An 18,372-nucleotide genomic window follows, 5' to 3' on the forward strand; every position below is an offset into this window, starting at 1 on the left:
AATACACTTTTTTTCATAAACATTTAAATGTAATTACTGAACACTCTCAACAAAAACTTCTCCAACACCTGGGCACGATGGATGTGAGAATGAGCAGAATGGGGCTTGTCATCCCAGAATGGTTTCAGATTCTTCATTCATTTTTCAGATTTCATAGTGCTTATAGGTGTTCAAGAAGTTTATGGTGAGAGTGTACCTTGACCTATCCCCCCCCCCCCCATCACTAGTGTCTGTGTGGGTGAGGAGGAATAAAGCCGTTACTGTATGTTATAAGCATGTATGAGTGTGTGGTGGGATTTGTGTTTTTGTAATGTTATTTGTTGTAACTATTAACAATAAAGGTATGAAAGTGTGTGGGTATGTGTTCTTTAGTGTGAGAGCTGTTGCACCTCCACATTTGAGGCTGATGGAATAGACATCTCAAGGATTATGCCTCCCTAAGTTTAGAAAGAAAAGTAAACATTCCTTGTGTCTAGGGGAGGATGGGGGTGGGTGTACTGTTCTGAGTCACTCTTATCTGGGGGTTGGTGACCATAATCCTCTGCTCTAAACATTCTTATTAATGTACAGAAAAGCAAAATGTCTAATATGTCATTGTTAGTTTATGGAGACAGTTTGATCATACAGTACTAACATCATCCAGACGCGAGATAAAAATACTGAATAATTGCAGTTGGGAGAAATATTTTGAAGTGTTACACTGTTAAAGAAATGTATGGAAGGTGTTAAAGGAAGAAATGCAAATGTTTAAGTGTTGTAGTATTATTACAAGTGTTGAAGGAACTTTGTTGTCTTGTAAAAGTATTAGAAACATTGAAGAATTGTTGAAGGACTTGTTTTGATGTTTCACCAAAGTGCTAAGTGTTGGAAAAGTGTCAGAGAATATAGAATTTTGAAGTGTTTGAGAATTGTTCAAGAATATTGGGAAACTGTTAAGAACTTAGGAAACCAGAAAATTATCTAGGCTCAGGAGATGTACAGTACAGTCACAATCCAAAGTTTCGACACCCCCCTGGCTGGGTGTTCGCCGAGGCCAGGGTTGAGGTAAGGCTGGGTGATCGGACGCAGACTAGTTCAGCAATGTGGTAACGAGGCACTATGATGCTCGTGTGCTGTGAGTCTCGGAGTGTTGTGGTGGTGGAATGTCTGAATCCGATCACCCAGCCTTACCTCAACCCTGGCCTTGGCGAACACTCAGCCAGGGGGGTGTCGAAACTTTGGATTGTGATTATTGAAATTTTTTTTGAACCTGGTGGTGAAGTATAGACTGTACAAGGAGGATGACATCCAACTTTATTATAGTCATATTTTAATGCTTGGAATAAGAACCATTATGAAACCTGCTGGCTAAATGATTGACCGACTAGAGAACTTTGTTGATCAACATGTGCAGACACAAGCTTTAACCAGATCTTGATCATATTATAAAAAACCTGTCTGTTGTTTGCTTGTTTACTTACCTTCTGTTTATTTTAAAATAATGATTGTAACATTTCCTATTTACTGTATACAACTATATATAATTTCTTCTTTTTTTCAGCGGGTAAGATGGACCCTTACATCAAGCGCTGTTGTGCCACCAAGATCCAGTCGGCAGAGAAACTAATGTATATATGCAAGAACCAGCTAGGTAAGATTCTTAAACCAGTAATCAGTTTATAGGCTTAAGTCCTTCCATGGTTGGTGGGACACTTTATAAAATACTGTACCCTTTTAATTATTGTATTTACTGTACAGTATACTGTATATTAAAAGTTCCTTCACATAAGAGGATTGTTATAACATGTACCCGTGCATATTGCAGTTACTGTACTCATGTTTATATGAGAATTACTACTACATAGCTTACTGTATACGTTATACTGTACTGTACTATTGGTTATTTACCTTTTATGATACAGTACAGGATAATTGTTACTGTATATTGGAGAAGTAAAAAACATAAATAAGCTAGAAATGCAGTAAGAAAGGATTTATGAGTTAGAAAAGAAAAATATGATGCTGGTCATGAGGAAGCTTTTTAAGTACCACAGCTCAGTAATACTGAAACGAGAAAAGCTGTCAAGGAGCTAGTTAGTCATTCTAGTGAGCTAGCTTTTATTAAATGAGAATATGAAGATGGTAGTACTGTACTATGAAAATGGCTTAAATAAGGGAGATGATGAAAGAAAGGTGTGTTTTGGTACAATGGTGTTGACTTCGCAGCAGTAATTTGGGACCTAGATGTTAATCAATTGGCTGATCTTTTGGGATAATGGTTAGCCAATGTCTGTCTGTCCTGTGCTATTCCTTGACACTGGATCATACAGCTGTTGTACTGACAGCAGCTCCAACACCTACAGTAAAAACCCACATAGGTAGGTGGTCAAGAGCCAGGAAAGATAACTTATTGAAACTTTGATAAAGGCTGTGTTGCAAGCTATCAAGGAAGATATGTAGCTCTATAAAGAATGTAAGAATCTAGAATAGCAGATAAGGAGGGATATCAGTCTCATAACCTCATTATCTAAACCATATTCTGATTTGTCTGATGTTTCTGGATTTTATTTATTTATTTTTCATGCTGAATTTAGTGAAAAAATAAAATAGGATTATTTCAGGGTGTGATTATGCTAAAAATGTTATTCATGTGTGGCCACAAACATGAGTAGAGTAACTCTTTGTGGTGTATTAAAGAGTGTGTTACACCCAGCAGCACAACATTAATTATGGTATGTTATGCCCTTGACTATCCATGTGACCATCAGTGGATGTGTATAGTATTGTTAAAGCTTTAGGCAGATGTGTAATTTTTGGTTGGAGTAGATATTACAGTTATATGGTTTAATTGTAATTGGAAGGAGCAGTGTGCTTCAGATCTGTTGTTGTGCCATCAGCCTTCAGAGGGTTGTGGGGTGTTGTAACAGGGTTGAGACCCATTGAAGGCATATTTATTAGGTAATAAACATTGTAGAAATCGTGTTCTTGAAAATTAATATTATGAGGTTTGTGTCAACAGGTATAGAGAAGGAATACGAGCAGCGTGTCTTGCCTGATGGGAAGCTTAATGTCGACGGGTTCCTGTGTGTGTTTGATGTCTCGCAGGTCCCCAACCGCTCTTTAGAACGTCAAGTTGAACTTACTGCCAGTATTCTAAACAACTGCCTTAAAACTAAAAGGCCAGTTGTTCTTGTAACAACAAAGAATGATGAAGCTAATGAGGTAAGGATATAAATGAGCCAAGTGTATGTTGGTAGATAAGGTGTAGGGAACACAGGCAATGCAATATATGAAGTAATGATTATTTTTTCACTGGTTTATAACCAGTAAAAATATTAACACTTCAGAATATTGTGTAGCCTGAGTCTTTGGTGTAATCTCTGTAAGTACTGTAATATGAAGTACAGTACTGTGATATTGAGAATTTTAAATTGATGTGCAGGTAGAGGATGTGAGAAAGAATACCCAGTACTGTATATGGAGTGCTTGTTAGTCCTCAGTGACCTTGTCCTGTAACTAATACAGTATTTCTTTTTTTTATTTTTCTGTTAAGTGTCTGTAGTGTATCACTTTATGCACTGCATACACAGGTGGTAGAGGAATAACAGTAATAGATAGATAAATTTATATACAGTATTGTACCAATGTTTTGAGTAAATAGGATTCTAGAAGTGAAATTATGAAGTAGTACAGTACCTGTACATTGTATAATTATAGGTGTGAGTTTTTTTTTGTGGGGGGGGGATTATGCTAATGAATAATAAGATATTTGTATTTTGTAGTGAGCAGATTTTTAAAACTTCTTTCCATTTATTTGCAGGTATATGTGAAGGAGGCCGAGAAGTTAGCCAGCAGAAAAGAGTTTAAGGGAAACATCCCATTAGTGGAAACTTCCTCTCATGAAAATGTCAATGTGGACTGTGCATTTATGACATTAGCACATTTGATAGACCGCAATCGAGGACGTATTCGTATTGTTCCGTTTTATGAGGCAGCGAGACATAGAAAGGAAATTCTTGATGTAGCAACAGATGCCTTCCAAAGATTAGTGCGCACTCATGTTCTCGACTACCGGTCTATATGGGCCTCAACTAGTAAAAAACTTGCTCAAAGTTCTGATTTTATACACTATGTGGACCTCTTTGGTATGGACCAAGCGGCCAAACTGTTCCGTCGACACGTCAAGAAACTCAAAGATGAATACCTCCAGAGAAAAGTGGAGGCATATATGGACATGCTGCCCTCCATTCTGCGTGAGTTCTTCCCGGACCTGCAGAGTTTAGAGGATGGGTGAGTGTTATGTGCCTTTATGCCTCAGAAAAAATAGTTCAATAAGATACTGTATTGGTTTACAGATGTGATTTACTGTTTACCAGTATTGTATTTGTACATATTCTATTATGGTATATTTTGTGACAAATTTTAATGAAGACAGTTATATTTTCTTTCATGTGACTGACTGACAGCATACAGTATTATGTGATGAATAATATTTCTCCGATGATCTTGTTTGACGCCTTATTATAACAGTTGAACTCGGGTAAAACAAGTTGTCAGAATACTTGGTAAAGGAAAATTAAATTGATCATCTGCTTGTTAGTTATGATTGCAAGATTAGTTGAGTGAAACCTGCCATTCAGACACAGTAACAAGGGGATGTGTGTCTCAAGTGCTTAGGTTGAAGTGGGAGTGAAGTATTAGTGATCACCAGTAGAACCACACAAGAGATTAGGAAGGGTTCTTGTCACCAGTGGTAGCTAGGGTTGCTAAAATGATTAGACTGCTGAATTTGAGAGGCTGAAAATATCCACCAACTGAATTGAGGCTGATTGGTAGATGAGATGGAGCTTAAAAGATACTGTACAAGAGGAGATTAATCTCTTTAATAAATTAGAAAGAATGTGGGAGAGAGAATACAGGAAAAATAACTGATTCTGAGTAGTGATGGTAGGAGATGAAAGAGCACACCAGTACAGTATATTTATATATGTGTGGTTCTTTACATGACCAGAATATCATTGGAGGAATTAGGTGTTGTTCAATTGAGCTGAAAGCCTTGGTGGGAACCTAAGTAGGAGTTACATTTTCACCTACAGTATTTTAAACCTTAGGTATATGAGGTGTAAAGGTAGTGAAAGATTCATATCACCAGTGGTAAAGGTTTTAACGTGCACATTTCTGTGAAGTTTTTGTTATGGGTCCAACTGCCATTACAGTAGTTTATTTTTATTTTTTTTTAAATGTTACCATTGACTATCTTACTGCTTGTTGTTATTATGTTCTTTTATATACACTTGTCTAGCACCTTGTAATATAATTAGTTACTCTTTCTTTCATTAATCTTGTGTGGCAGCTTGTAATTGATATCATATTAAGACCTTGTGTGATACAGGATGTTGTAATCTAATTAAAAGGGTTTGTGATGTCATTGTGGATAACTTGAAAACACTGGGGAAAAAAAAACCTCTGATGAATTGAAATCATGACATCAAAAGAATGAAATTAGTCCTGCAAAATTTTGGGATAATAAGTCATGTCAGCTGAAACTTTGCTCATCTTTTTCAGTTATGGACAGGTGTTGACACTGGCAGGGTGATAATAGTGTCTGTGTTGATCAGTTATTTGCTATACTGACTGTACTGTATTGAAGCATAATTATGTGGGGAAATAATACAGTGTTGTCTACCTCATTCTACAACTCAATTAATTTTTTTCATTTTAATCGAAAGTAAATATTGGTATAATGTATTTAACATCCCTAAGTCATTGTTACTGTAGATCCACCACCATGTTACTGTAGGTCCAGCATCAAGGTACTGTAGGTCCAGCATCAAGGTACTGTAGGTCCACCACCATGTTACTGTAGGTCCACCACCATGTTACTGTAGGTCCAGCATCAAGGTACTGTAGGTCCAGCATCAAGGTACTGTAGGTCCACCACCATGTTACTGCAGGATAAGTTTATGTTCACAGGTAGTCATCTTTTTTAAACATTGAAAGCAGTAAGTGTGAAGAATCATCCTGAACATTGAGTTGCTTTTAAGTCACCCCACAAATGGGTTCTTCAGACTGGAATAACAGGCAGTTGATACGGGTTACTCAATAATAACAGATACAGGTATGTTGCAAAACAAGAGGGTTGGTAGTTCTGAACCCTTGAAATTGGTAGGCTTGGGCAGGTCAAACGTACTGTAAGAATGATTAGGTTCAAACATTTCCTCTAAAAATTTGTAATCTAACCTAATCTAAGGTGACAAACACTGGTAGTGCCTAAACTCTGCCAAAACAACAACCAAACAATGAAATATACTCGGGGGGGAAAACATTTTGGAAGGAAGCGCGACGACATCATTCAATGTAGTAAATAGAATACTCCTGTATACCGGTATACTGTACTGTATTGACATGAAAGATTTAAAACATACTCAAGAATGATTCGCTTAATATCTATAAAATATAGAAATATATTTTTCTTGAAAAAAAAATTACTACCTGTATCACCAAAACATTTTAACATAAAGAAGTTCATAAGCTACCAAGCACCTTTCCCTCATCTTAGATCTTTCCTATGTACAGTACTGTATTGGAAAATTGAAAATAGTGTTACATTAATCTATCATGAACAAAGTGAAATACTTACTATACTTAAGGCTACAAGAGGATGATTGCCAGAGTGTAATGTTTGAAATTTTTGATAAGTGTGACGTGTGAGACGAGTCACGAGAGGTCTTCACGGTTGAAGGTAAACATCACGTGGGTACAAGTTGGCTTCTTTGAAATATGTACATTTCCTTTGGAATGGTAATTAGGAGATTCAAGTTCTTTTTTTTATTATTGTCTCATCATAATTGACATAGTATACTTATTATATTTTAGACCTTTTTTCCTTCATATTTAAATAGAAAACAAGTCATTCAGGTGGGGGTAGGCACCTGAAGAATTAGCTCGAATGGTCCAATAACCATTCTCTGATAACTAAAAAATAGCCCGAACATTTGGTATAGTATTAAAAAAAAAGTAAATGGATTACGGCTTGGAGAGTCAACTTTGGGATACAGTACTAATTAGTATCCCCAATGTATTGTATAGTTTAATGCAAGAATAATGTTTTTTTTGGGGGTGGAGGTGAATTTGAGGTAGTACTGTATTAAGTTTTATAGTTGGAAACAAAGAAAGGTACTGTACTAGTTAATATCTATGAATGTTAGAGTAATGCGAAGTATATTTCTGTTATACTGTACATTACTAAACTTCCTATTAAGTGTACGTAACTTGATGTCAGTTAACAGTGCTAATATATAATTTCCTGTGTTTTTTTTTCCAGTTCAGAGGATACAGTGCTATGTAGAAAGTATTAATCATATTAACTACGGTTTATTTCTGTTCCAAATACAAATGTCATTAATAATGAAAATCAGAAACTTTAGCTATTCATAACTCTGAAGAAAAGTGTAATTATAAATGTTATACAGTATCTGATGGTTTCCATGTGGTGACTGTAGTGTATCATAAAGGTGGTGCCTTAACCTAGAGGTGGTAGAAACAGTATTACAGTACAAATTTAGGGATAAGTATAGGTGCTGTATTTAATTAAGGTAACCTTGTCATGAAGGTGGTGCTTGAACTAGGATGTGACTAGAACTGTGTCTAGAATTTACCTTTCCAACCAGAAATTGCACTTAAATAAAAGCTAATACAGTCCTGTATTTGTAATAATACAAAACAATAATTTAAAGTCTATAAGAACCTTTTAAAAGCACTCATTTGAAATATACAGTACAGTTATAGTACAATTTTTGTATTTAAGTCCACAGTAGCCATATCCTGTCAAGATGTTCAGAATATCTAGAATTATGTACATATTGTACATGTAATTGAGTTCATTGCAGATTGGAAAGGAAAGTTGTGACATGGATTATGAGTAGCCACTAATGTACAGTACGTTGTATTGCTAAGAGCCTGACAGTTCCCAGACCTCCGCTCGCTGGCTCATATTGGGCGTGGCCACAAATCCTTGCATCACGCACAGCCAACAAATGTTCATAAAGAACACATTGTTGTTGTCCTGCAGCTTTGTTAAACCAAAAAGTCTAAACCACATTTTGGATAATGTACCTTGCATCATCAGTGGGTGAAGTTTGGATAATGCAACCAGATTTGGATGACACAACTTGTGTCATCGGCCAGCAAGAGGGTGAGAATTGTCCATCTGTTGATAATACAAAAGGTTTAAGGACAAAACTATCAAGAAGGATCCTGGGGAAGAGTCCACATCTTCATCTTGTTTGTTTGGAAAATTCTGCAACAAAAAATTGCATAACTTATGCTCTACTTAACCCCTTCACAACAGGGATGCCACTTTTAATACAGTATTTTATTTGGCTAATGCCAAACAATTTTATTCTGCTCAGAGGGGGCCCCATACACAAGGGGTTAGTAGACTACAGTGTATCTCCACTAACCCCTTCACTATGGGAACACCATTTTTAATATTTTGTTTGGCTAACACCAGACAATAGTACTCAGCTCAGGGGGCCTGTACTCAAGGGATTAATGATACATAAGACGTGTTACATAGCACTGAATGATACAGAAGACAGTGTTTAGCACAGTTTACAGGAGACATGGTATGAAGCACTACTGGATACATGGGGCAAATGTGAGGTAATATTTATAGCATTATTGATATCCAAGTTACTGTAAGTTGTTGGACTTTGATCTTAGATAATAGAGTATGGTAACATTTCATATTGTCTACAGATATTTTATTTATGTTGTACAGCATATTTGTGTTTTATGTCTTCAGATATAAATTCCATCAATTCCTGAATTATAATACAGTAGACCCTTGCTATTAACGATTTCGACGATTCGCGGTAAGCAGATGGTGGCTATGGTGGCTAGCTTGCAAGCCTTTTCCTGCAGCACAATGAGTCACCCCATGCAGCATCCAGTGTTGAACTCTCAAAACTTTAGTGTTTCTGTGTGAAATGGCCCCTAAATGACTGCCTAGTGTCAGTGCTAGTGATGCTAGTGGAGTGAAATGTAAAAGACAGAAGTCAGTGATGACCCTGACAAAGAAAGTTTTATTATTAGATAAGTTAAAAGAGAGGACGAGTGCTGCTGTGACCAGTCAGTTGTTTGGTACAGGTATACAGTAGTGCACTAAGGTAGTATAAGTTGCTATTCGCGGTTTTGCCAATTCGTGCCATTTCTTGGAACCTATCCCTCGCAAATGGCAATGCCGAGTATTTAGACACATTCAGTTGCATTTCAGTAACTTGCAGTTTTGAAGATGGGCCAAAGTTTCTAAGAGAGTAACTTGTCACACTCACCAGTGCTTTATGTGTTGAAATCTTCCTCCTGCAGGGATTGGCTAAGTATACAACAAAGGATAAGTGAACATCCAGACTTTGATCGATACTTCCTGCGCTGCAACGAAGACATCCCGTGGTCAGAGAATGCTGAGCTCCTCGACTCGGCTGACACTCGTATTCCATTTGACGTCCTCGACTCCAATGAAGCAGAAACGGTGTTCAAAAATCATGTTAATGCTCTCCAGGCAGAACTGGAGATGAGAGAGTGAGTTTTGAGGGTTCATATTATGGTGAGAATATAATGGGCTGTTCTTAACAGTCCTGTTCAGTACATTTACTAAATTCTTTATAACACAAAATAATGTGAATTATTGCAAGATGTGTTCTTAACGTTTACACTATAGTGGGATAGCGTGGTAATTAAAATATATATAGACCTCTTCATACCATTATATTGACATCTCTCCTGCCTTCATGAACACTGTGGATGTAGTCAAGTTCAAATTGTCCCTTTGCTCACTAGGAAACACCTGTTGACTATATATTGCTCTCTATACAGTACAGGTATCCCTCATTTTGAACATCTAATGGATTCTTGAAAATGAAACTTTAAATTACAGTATGTGTTATGATATACCTTTACCTTAGACATTCAAACGTTAAAGAATTATATAAAACGTTAAAGAAACTGAAGCTAAAAATGAGAGTACAGTACTGTACATTACTGTTTACCAATGGAAAAAATGTTGAAAAAATTATTTTCAGATACACAAACACTAACAAGATTAAGGCTTTTTCTTTGAAACTTCCTTATAATATGTACACCAGATGCAGCTAAGCCTATTCAATTTCCAATATCAGTCATAACTGGCTACTCACACAAGAGTGGAAAATTACCATAAAACATTGATGATGATGATGAATCACACAGACACCTTGTTCAAGACGCCAAAACTCATTTGACTTCCTTTTAGTTGTAAGGGGATTGGAAGGCTCATTTTCCTTATGCATTATTAGGCTTAAATTTACAGTTCCAATACCTTGTGTAGTATTTGATCACAGTTATTTCCCAGTAGCTGTTACTTACACACAAAGCACTGATTTTAAGTATTATTGTACAGTACCTGTACAGTGTATAAAGTACAGTATAGTATATAGATTCCAGTGGCGTGTCATGAAAAAATGCTAGGGTAAGCAAATGACACTGTTAATGACATTTCATTATACTACAGTACTACATTATCAAGTACTATGAGTCTAGTAGTCTAAGAAACTGCGAAACAACAAAAATTTAGATAATTAGTACTTATTTTTCATTTGTATTCACTTTGTACACATGTGAAGTTGGTTCAGGACTAGAAAACGTGCAGTACAGTATTGCAATAAGATTTTTATATTTGAAATAGAGGAACGACTTGAATTTTAAGTCATCATAAAAATTAACTTAACAAGTGTCATTTGAATATGGATGCAGGTACTTTAACTCCTTATTTGAGTTATGATGTGGGAAGGTTAGTGTTAAGGGAGGTGCTGGTTGTAAATGAAGACAATATTAAATACACCCAGCTTTATATTAGAAGAAATGTGACCAACTTTGAATTCATACAACTTAAGGTTTCTGTTAATTATCATTGGGACTAAAACTTATTTAGTTTAAGTGCTTCACGTGTGCACTATTTCACTAAAAAAATTTGACATAGTGGTGGATAATTCTTGTTCTTGCTTTGGCAGTACTGTACATACACTGTTTGAGTGCACTCACCTCTCACACACTGTACATATTTTTGTGGGTTATTGTTGCTTGTGTACTGTGGACGAAGGTATTGGTGGGGTATCTATTATAAAAAGGTGTCAATAGGGAAACTAAACTAAATTTATCAAGATTTGATTTCCACTCAGATTATGTTGGCGAGGAATAGATGGTATGGAGTAAATCCTTATTTTATATCCCCTGAGGTACCATACCTACATCCCACCCCTGGTATTGAAATCCAACTCGACTACAACACCGAGTTATGTGTTCCTCCACCTTATCCACTTGTTTTGTTTAAGAAATACCATTTTACACTTGTACATCAAGTGGTTGTAGTTAACGACCAGCCAGACGTCGTGTTGGTGTATGACATTTTTAATACGTTCTCTCTGGTTTTAAAGCAGAAAGTAGTCCTTGATCAATCTTCCCTAAATACTGTACAGCTCTTGACAAACCTTAACAAAATAAAGGTTCTAAAGTTCAAGCAACAGTAGACAAAACAGTTCTTTAAAATCATGAATGTTAGTTAGTCACAATAAGAGTGAAGACTGAGAATCTTCATTAATAAATAAGAAAACTGGGTGAGGGATGAAGTTAAAGCAAGATGGAATAATTGACATGTGGTAGAGACAAGGGTAGTTTGTTGTGAGACTTTTGTTTCAAAGTGAGTGGATCTTAAGTGAAAGTCCCTTGTGAATATATTCAAGGAAGTGTTCTGAGAATAGGAAGTTGAGGTAAAATTAAAATATTTTTTAATATTCTGTAGCTTAGAATCTTTTGAAGAAACTTTTATACAAAAATATTGAGACTAACGGTGTTTCTAAAAAGGTTGGCGATGTGTCCAAATTTTAACTATGAAATTTGAATATATGACAAAATGTCTGAATACTTAATTATTAAAACGTATAACTTGAATTTTTTTTTAGAAGATCAATACATTAGTAGATTGAATTTTCTGTGGAAGTAAATACTGGGCTATGGGAGTAGTTTCCATTCAAGTAGAACCAATAGTAAAGTAATAAGTTATGTTTGAGAGTACTGTATATGTTCAGGTTAATGCATTGGTGGTGTCATTCCAATGTGCTTAGATTCCTCCCTGACCTGTGATAATTCCACACACACCTACATCTCAACCCTCCATAAAATCTCCTTATCTCAAAACACAACAAAATCTTGGTGAGTATTAAAATTTTTTACTCATCTGCCTACCTTTTAACAATTCTTTTTTACCATAATGGTGTATAATTTAAGTGTATGTTATGATTTTAATTGTCTTTATATCCTAAGAGTGTTTACATTAGTATCCCCACCATTGTGCTGCCAACTAATCCTTTGATTCCATTCTCACGCCATCCTTCAGGCTACCGCGAAGGTACGGTGATAAACCTCTGTGTGCATGCCACAACATACGTAGCTCCCCCTCACCATAATGCTCTTAATTTTGGTGTATAGCATTGTACATTTTAGCTGTATGTTGTTCTGTGGGCAAAATTCTCCTGTTTCTTATGCTTAGGCAAGAGGCAGGTGGACTGCTAACAGAACACCACAGCTGAGAATGCACATTTTTCATCAGTTTTGTTAATACAGTACAGTACTAGCTGTTTGGTATCATGTAGATAATGCGCATCTGTTTCTCAGTCTTATAATTATTGACTTTTAGGTAATGGTAGCTAATATACAATTGATTCTTATTCTGGAGTTATTATTACTCTTAGGTAATGTAGATGCAAGCAGTCAAGGTATGAACTTTAACGTACTGGTCTTTCTTAGCTAAATATTTGACACCTTTCTTCTTCCTAGTACAGTACAGTACTGTAACTGTAGAGCCATTTATTAATTAAACATATTTTGATCATTACTCTCTCTGGCTTTTAGTGTTTACGGCTGGTAATGTGATCTGCAAAGACTATTATTCTGGTGTGAATTATAGACCATTTTGTAAGATATGAATTTTGTAGACTTTGAATGGTATCTTGGATAATGTTGGTTATAGATCAACAGGTACAGCTTAGTTACTTCTATAAGGTAATGTTAATGGTATTTAGCTTTTTTATTAACCTAATAATACTCTGTCTGATGTAGGTAAAAGTCAGTAGAGTATGTTATTGACTAGAGAAAGAGCATGGGGTTCATATAGTGTAGAGTACCAAGGTTATTTAGTTTATTGCTGAATATTTTATGGTGAGTTGTAGGGTCCTGTTTACTTTGTTACTGAGTGTTTATTAGAATCTTGTGCTGAAAAAGTTAATCCTCTTAAATGAGGTACAGTACAGTATTGAATAAGTTATTGTTATATATGATAAGGTGTTACAATTGTCTTTAGTGCTGCCTTAGTATATAATTTAGATGTTAAACTATGAGGATGTGTATAATGTATGTTCACTTATTCACCACCATGTGTAGTGCAGGTAGTTTTGTCTTAGGTACATTACTGACCCAGGGTATGCACACAGTTGTCGGTCTTTGTACCTATTGTCACATCCCCGCTGCCGCATGTAATAAATAATAATAATAATAATAATTAACGGTTTATTGAAAGAGCTTGGCAGCCAGAAGGCTGAAAATATACAGTTACATATTTGGGGAATGGGTTACGAATTACAAATACTGTAATATACAAGTAACATAAGTGACACAAATAAGACATATAATAACTAGATGTGGAAAAGCTCAGACTACAGTTTAAAGCGTGTGTTTGCCACTTTAAGATGGGATGGGGAGGGTGGGGTCCTTGTCAAACACCAATACTTCTGGTGGCCCATTCACTTTTACACCTCCATGTTTAGAGCAGTCTGTGTGTGTGGGTGGGTGGGTGGGGGTGCGTGTGTTTTCAGTGATGTAATACACAACACAATTGTTGATTCATTGATGCAATTATGTCTGCCCATTGATGTTACATTATGGGACAAGACCAAGCGTGTCCAATAACGCCCCTTTTTGGCTGAAAGACATCACTTTCACCCCCTTCTAGCCTTTGATTCATTGTCACTCACCCTTCTCTTAGGTGCCTTTATTAAGGGTAATGGTAATCTCAAAAAAAAAAAATTAAAAGTGTTGGTGTTGAATAGCAGAGGGCAGCATGGTGTTGAGAGAGTGAGTGAGTTTGGAGTGGGATAATACATCCGTCCATCCACCTTGCATAAGTTAATGTGGAGGGAAATGGGAGTGCTGTGGCCAGGAGTATGACCCAGCTGTGACCTGCAAATACAGGTGTATACAAACATCTGGATGTAGAACCTCTTAATAGTGAGGGTCTAGTTTATCAGTAGAAGTCTTCTCATGCAAGTCTGTCCTTTTGTCTCAAGTGTGTGAAAAGATAATAAGTGTGTAACATGGCTAATGCATGTGAAGGTCTTCATGTTCACATTATTCCTGTGAGTATTAGTTAAGGGTACATGTAGATGATTGGTTTGGCTTCATAGCTTGGATACACATCCACACATCAAGTATTAAATTGGGATGTGTGCAGATGATAGGCTGGGCGTCCTTGATCAGGGATGCATTACTGTACAGTATATAGAAATGAAAAGGATATTCAGATGGAGTACAATGATAATATTTTATGAATCGTGTTGAGGGAAGAGAAGTCTTAGAGTAGGCAATAAGATGGTAGGATTGTTTACTGAAGTTGTTTGGGAAGTGGTACTAATAAGTAAGATTGTTAGAAAATGGCTTTGTTGGATAGGACGGTAAAAAAAATTATTGTTTGGTGTGATTTTTGGAATTGGGGCTGTTTGGTAAAGTTGTTGGGGGGATGGGAAGGACATTATTTAAAGACTAAAAACTAATAAGTCCTTGAAATGTGCTGATAGTAATAAAAGCTCAACAGTTTTGGTGCTTGTTGTGGTCATTAACGGTTTAATGTGAGGTGTAAATATGGGTAAATAGATGCTGTCTAAGTCTTGTTCTAAATGCAGTAAGATTAAACTTGTTGGTTTTTGTGGTGAGAATGTAGGTAGTTTGGGCCTTCAGTATAATGAATATTAAAGAGAACTTGGTTCACTATATGGTGACATGGTAGGTAGAGTTTGAACAGAAGTTACAGACCTGAGAATTTTTAAGTTTAACATGTTCAATTTGGTTACTTTGGTAAATCTGGTAAGAAAAGATCAGAGAAACTTATGTGACTGTTTATAAATACCTAAGATTAAATGCTGATTTATTTATTACTATTTCTTTTTTGCACTGTACATAATATGTTTGCCACAAAACCTTAACTGTACTGTAGTAAAATTACATGCACAGAATTACTCAGAATGTACCAAAGGTCATCTAAAAACCCATTGGCTTCTAGGCCCTTCAGCAGGTCTCAAACCCCCAGCCCACTGAGTTGTACACCTTGGCTTTACTTTGGCTTAATAGTTTTTCCTAAAATGTGTTCTTAGGCCTAGAAATTATACAGTATTTAGTTTTTTTGTTGTGATGGGTATTCATGGGGCATACAGAAATTAGATAGATTATAATAGATTTGATGACAAGGTAAGTCAGGCTTACATGTGTGTTGGGGCATAAGGAGTTTTGAGGTATCATAATAAACAGGGTTTATTTTGCAAATCCGTTGCTTTTTACCAACTTCTCCTTATGCCTTATTGATGAAGGCAGCACTATGCTTCAAAGTACTTTAGCTCTTCGCATCTTTTTTAGCTGACAAACAATTCAATGGTTTTCTGTTTGTTAAGTTTTATTTGTGCTGTTAAACTTTTGAAATTTAAATTGATTTGTTCGATGATCTCTTTCTTAAAGGATGCGCGACAAGTTCAAGTTATTGCTGGCAGAAACTGGGTATGTTACGCCGGGCAAGAGACTCGACGAGGTACGTGTCCTCTTTATGGGCAGAGAAAGCTTCGACTCACTCTCGGAACATGATCGTCAGTTTATATACGACCAACACCAAAAGGACATCACCGAGAAAGCAAGACAGAATTTCCATGTAAGTTAATCCATTTTATATTATAGGTTCTCTGGTTGTGGTCAGTTGTGAGGGTAGCATAATGAGTGATGCCCGAGTGTGGTAAGACTCGGTTCAGCGTCAAATGTTCATTATGTCTGTCTTTCTTTGACAAATGGTTTCTACCTAATAAGTTTCTATTAATTTTGTTGATTTGTTTAATTTTGATATGGATGTGTGTTTTGACAGGTTCTTGGTTGAGGTGTGTGTTGCTTCCTCAAATAACTTGTTTCTTAGTCAGGGGGATCACCTTTTTGTGGTGGCTCTTGTTTAAAGTGACTGATTTTTTAATTATTCCATATACTGTTTATAAATATTCAATAAACCGACTTGAATAAAAAAATTAAATTAAATTAACTGAAATTTTCCTGAAAAGTTGAATCATTATGAAGAAATGTACCTAATGTAAAAACTGATTGGAAAGGCTTTAATTTTGTATTTATTTTCCTGGTAATATTTGTTTGACAGGAGTTATTACTGGAGCAGGCAGAGTTGTTCTACCACGTGAAAAGCATCGCTCCCACTGGCACCATCACCCAGGAGGACATTCGTGACATAACTCAGACCTTGCAAGAAGATAGCAGGTGAGAGGGTGATCTTAGGTCCTGCTTTGGTTGTCCCTCATAGACTGGTATTTCAGGTATCAGGTAGAGATGTTGAGGTTAAATAGTGTTTGGGCCAGATTACAGTAGCACCAGATTCTGTGGTTGTGTCTTTCAAGGTGTATACTGTACTGTACTCCATTCAGTATCTTTTATATGACACATCACTAGATAATTCTGTATCACACTTCACCACTTTTTTTTTTTTTACGGGAATTAGCCCACTCGGACACAGGTTAAACGACCCACAACGGGGCCTGGGGAGCGAAAAAAAAAAAGAACTGAAAGAAATTGAAAATAGAGAAGTAAAAGGTTATACTTTGTTAATCTACACCTCGAAGATGCCAGAAAACCAGCTTTTTAAAGTGAGACAGATTGTATAAGTACGGAAACACAGAAGAAGGCAGAGCATTCCACAGTTTGGCTGTGTGAGGAAAGAAGGAGGTACTATAACGGGTTTTTCTCGTGTGACCGACATCCACAGAGAAACGGTGGGCACAGCGGGCAAGACGTGTGTTACGAGCCCACCGTCTTGCCGGCAGTACACAGGATGTCAAATCCACCGAACATTGCCCGTTAAAGTGCCTGTAAAAGAGAGAGAGTGAAGCAACATTGCGGCGAAGAGAAAGGGAAGAGAGATTGTCGACTAAAGGGGGAGAGTTAATAAGATGAAATGCCTTTGAATCCACCCTATCTAATAGTTGGACAGAAGAAAAGCCACCCCAGATATGAGAGCAGTACTCCAAGTTAGGACGAATGAATCCCTTATATACTTGGAGCAACTGCTCAGGATTGAAGTAGCTACGGCATCTGTACAGCATTCCCAACTTGCGGGAGGCAGCTTTAGCTATATCAAGGATGTGTGATTTCCAGGACATTATGTTTTACTCTGCAGTTTGTGTTCATTAAACCCAGCTAGTAATTATTTGGGGTTGTATTGTTCTGTCTGTTGGTCCATCTGTCCATTTATCTGTCTCGTAGTAAGGTCTAGAGTTTGCGTAATTGACTCCTGTGCATTTCAGAGAATTATTCTGAAACTGTGCAGCATTGTTCCTCATAGCTTGAAGACATAACAGTTGTTTTTATTTTATACTTCTGTGAATTATATACTTAATCATACTGGGTTCATTTATATCACACCAACATAGTTCTTGTTTGTATTAGTTTCATATATAGAGTGTGTTAGTAGTGAACATCATTCTATCCATGCTAATGTTTTGTCACAGTGGCAAAATTTCCTTATGGCTCACAATACACCCTTACTTTTTTCTATGGCATATCTTGAGGTTCTGTAAGTTGTCCCATCCTGATCTCTCACCACCTACTCATCATCACCATATAACCTCTGTTTTTTATTTCTATTTGTCCCTCTCTGGTAAATTACTTTTATTCATTACTTTAGTCTTATTAAAGCTCTCTTTCATTGTTGTCATGTTTTATTACCATCCTTTCTACCATATAAGCAAGAGGATATTGCTTAGCTTGTGTGAGGTTTACCCTGACAAGCTTAACTCTGCCAAACTTTTGCTATCCTGTTGAGCTCCTACAGCACTGTGTCATCAGGTGTGCCATGATGAGAGTGTTAAGAAGTTTTCAGTGTGTAAACCCTGACTGGCATATTAAAAAATGGCTAACTAGGTATTTATAGTTTTTTTATTACTGTACAAATACGGAAAGTACCCTTAAAGGTTCAGAAGCTAATATATGTAACTCCCCCACATTGAGTGAGGTGGGAACCTTGCCACTGAAGAAATTGGTGTTGACTAGACTTGG

General features: G+C 36.5%; 1 protein-coding gene across 1 annotated transcript in view; it reads left to right on the top strand.

Moving 5' to 3' along the window:
* Window positions 1-18,372, top strand: part of LOC121855504 (rho GTPase-activating protein 190-like) — a gene marked incomplete at its 5' end in the record, with an annotated part of 106,380 nt that overhangs the window by 12,961 nt on the left and 75,047 nt on the right. Inside the window, 7 exons of the mRNA XM_042350479.1 lie at window positions 1,541-1,630; window positions 2,999-3,201; window positions 3,800-4,269; window positions 9,349-9,561; window positions 12,410-12,421; window positions 15,793-15,979; window positions 16,466-16,581. Of these exons, the coding sequence (XP_042206413.1) occupies window positions 1,541-1,630; window positions 2,999-3,201; window positions 3,800-4,269; window positions 9,349-9,561; window positions 12,410-12,421; window positions 15,793-15,979; window positions 16,466-16,581 (1,291 nt within the window). The remainder of the gene's footprint in view (window positions 1-1,540; window positions 1,631-2,998; window positions 3,202-3,799; window positions 4,270-9,348; window positions 9,562-12,409; window positions 12,422-15,792; window positions 15,980-16,465; window positions 16,582-18,372) is intronic.

This window comes from Homarus americanus, unplaced genomic scaffold, assembly GCF_018991925.1.
Source record: "Homarus americanus isolate GMGI-L3 unplaced genomic scaffold, GMGI_Hamer_2.0 scaffold48406, whole genome shotgun sequence".
In the NCBI taxonomy this organism is placed as follows: domain Eukaryota; kingdom Metazoa; phylum Arthropoda; class Malacostraca; order Decapoda; family Nephropidae; genus Homarus; species Homarus americanus.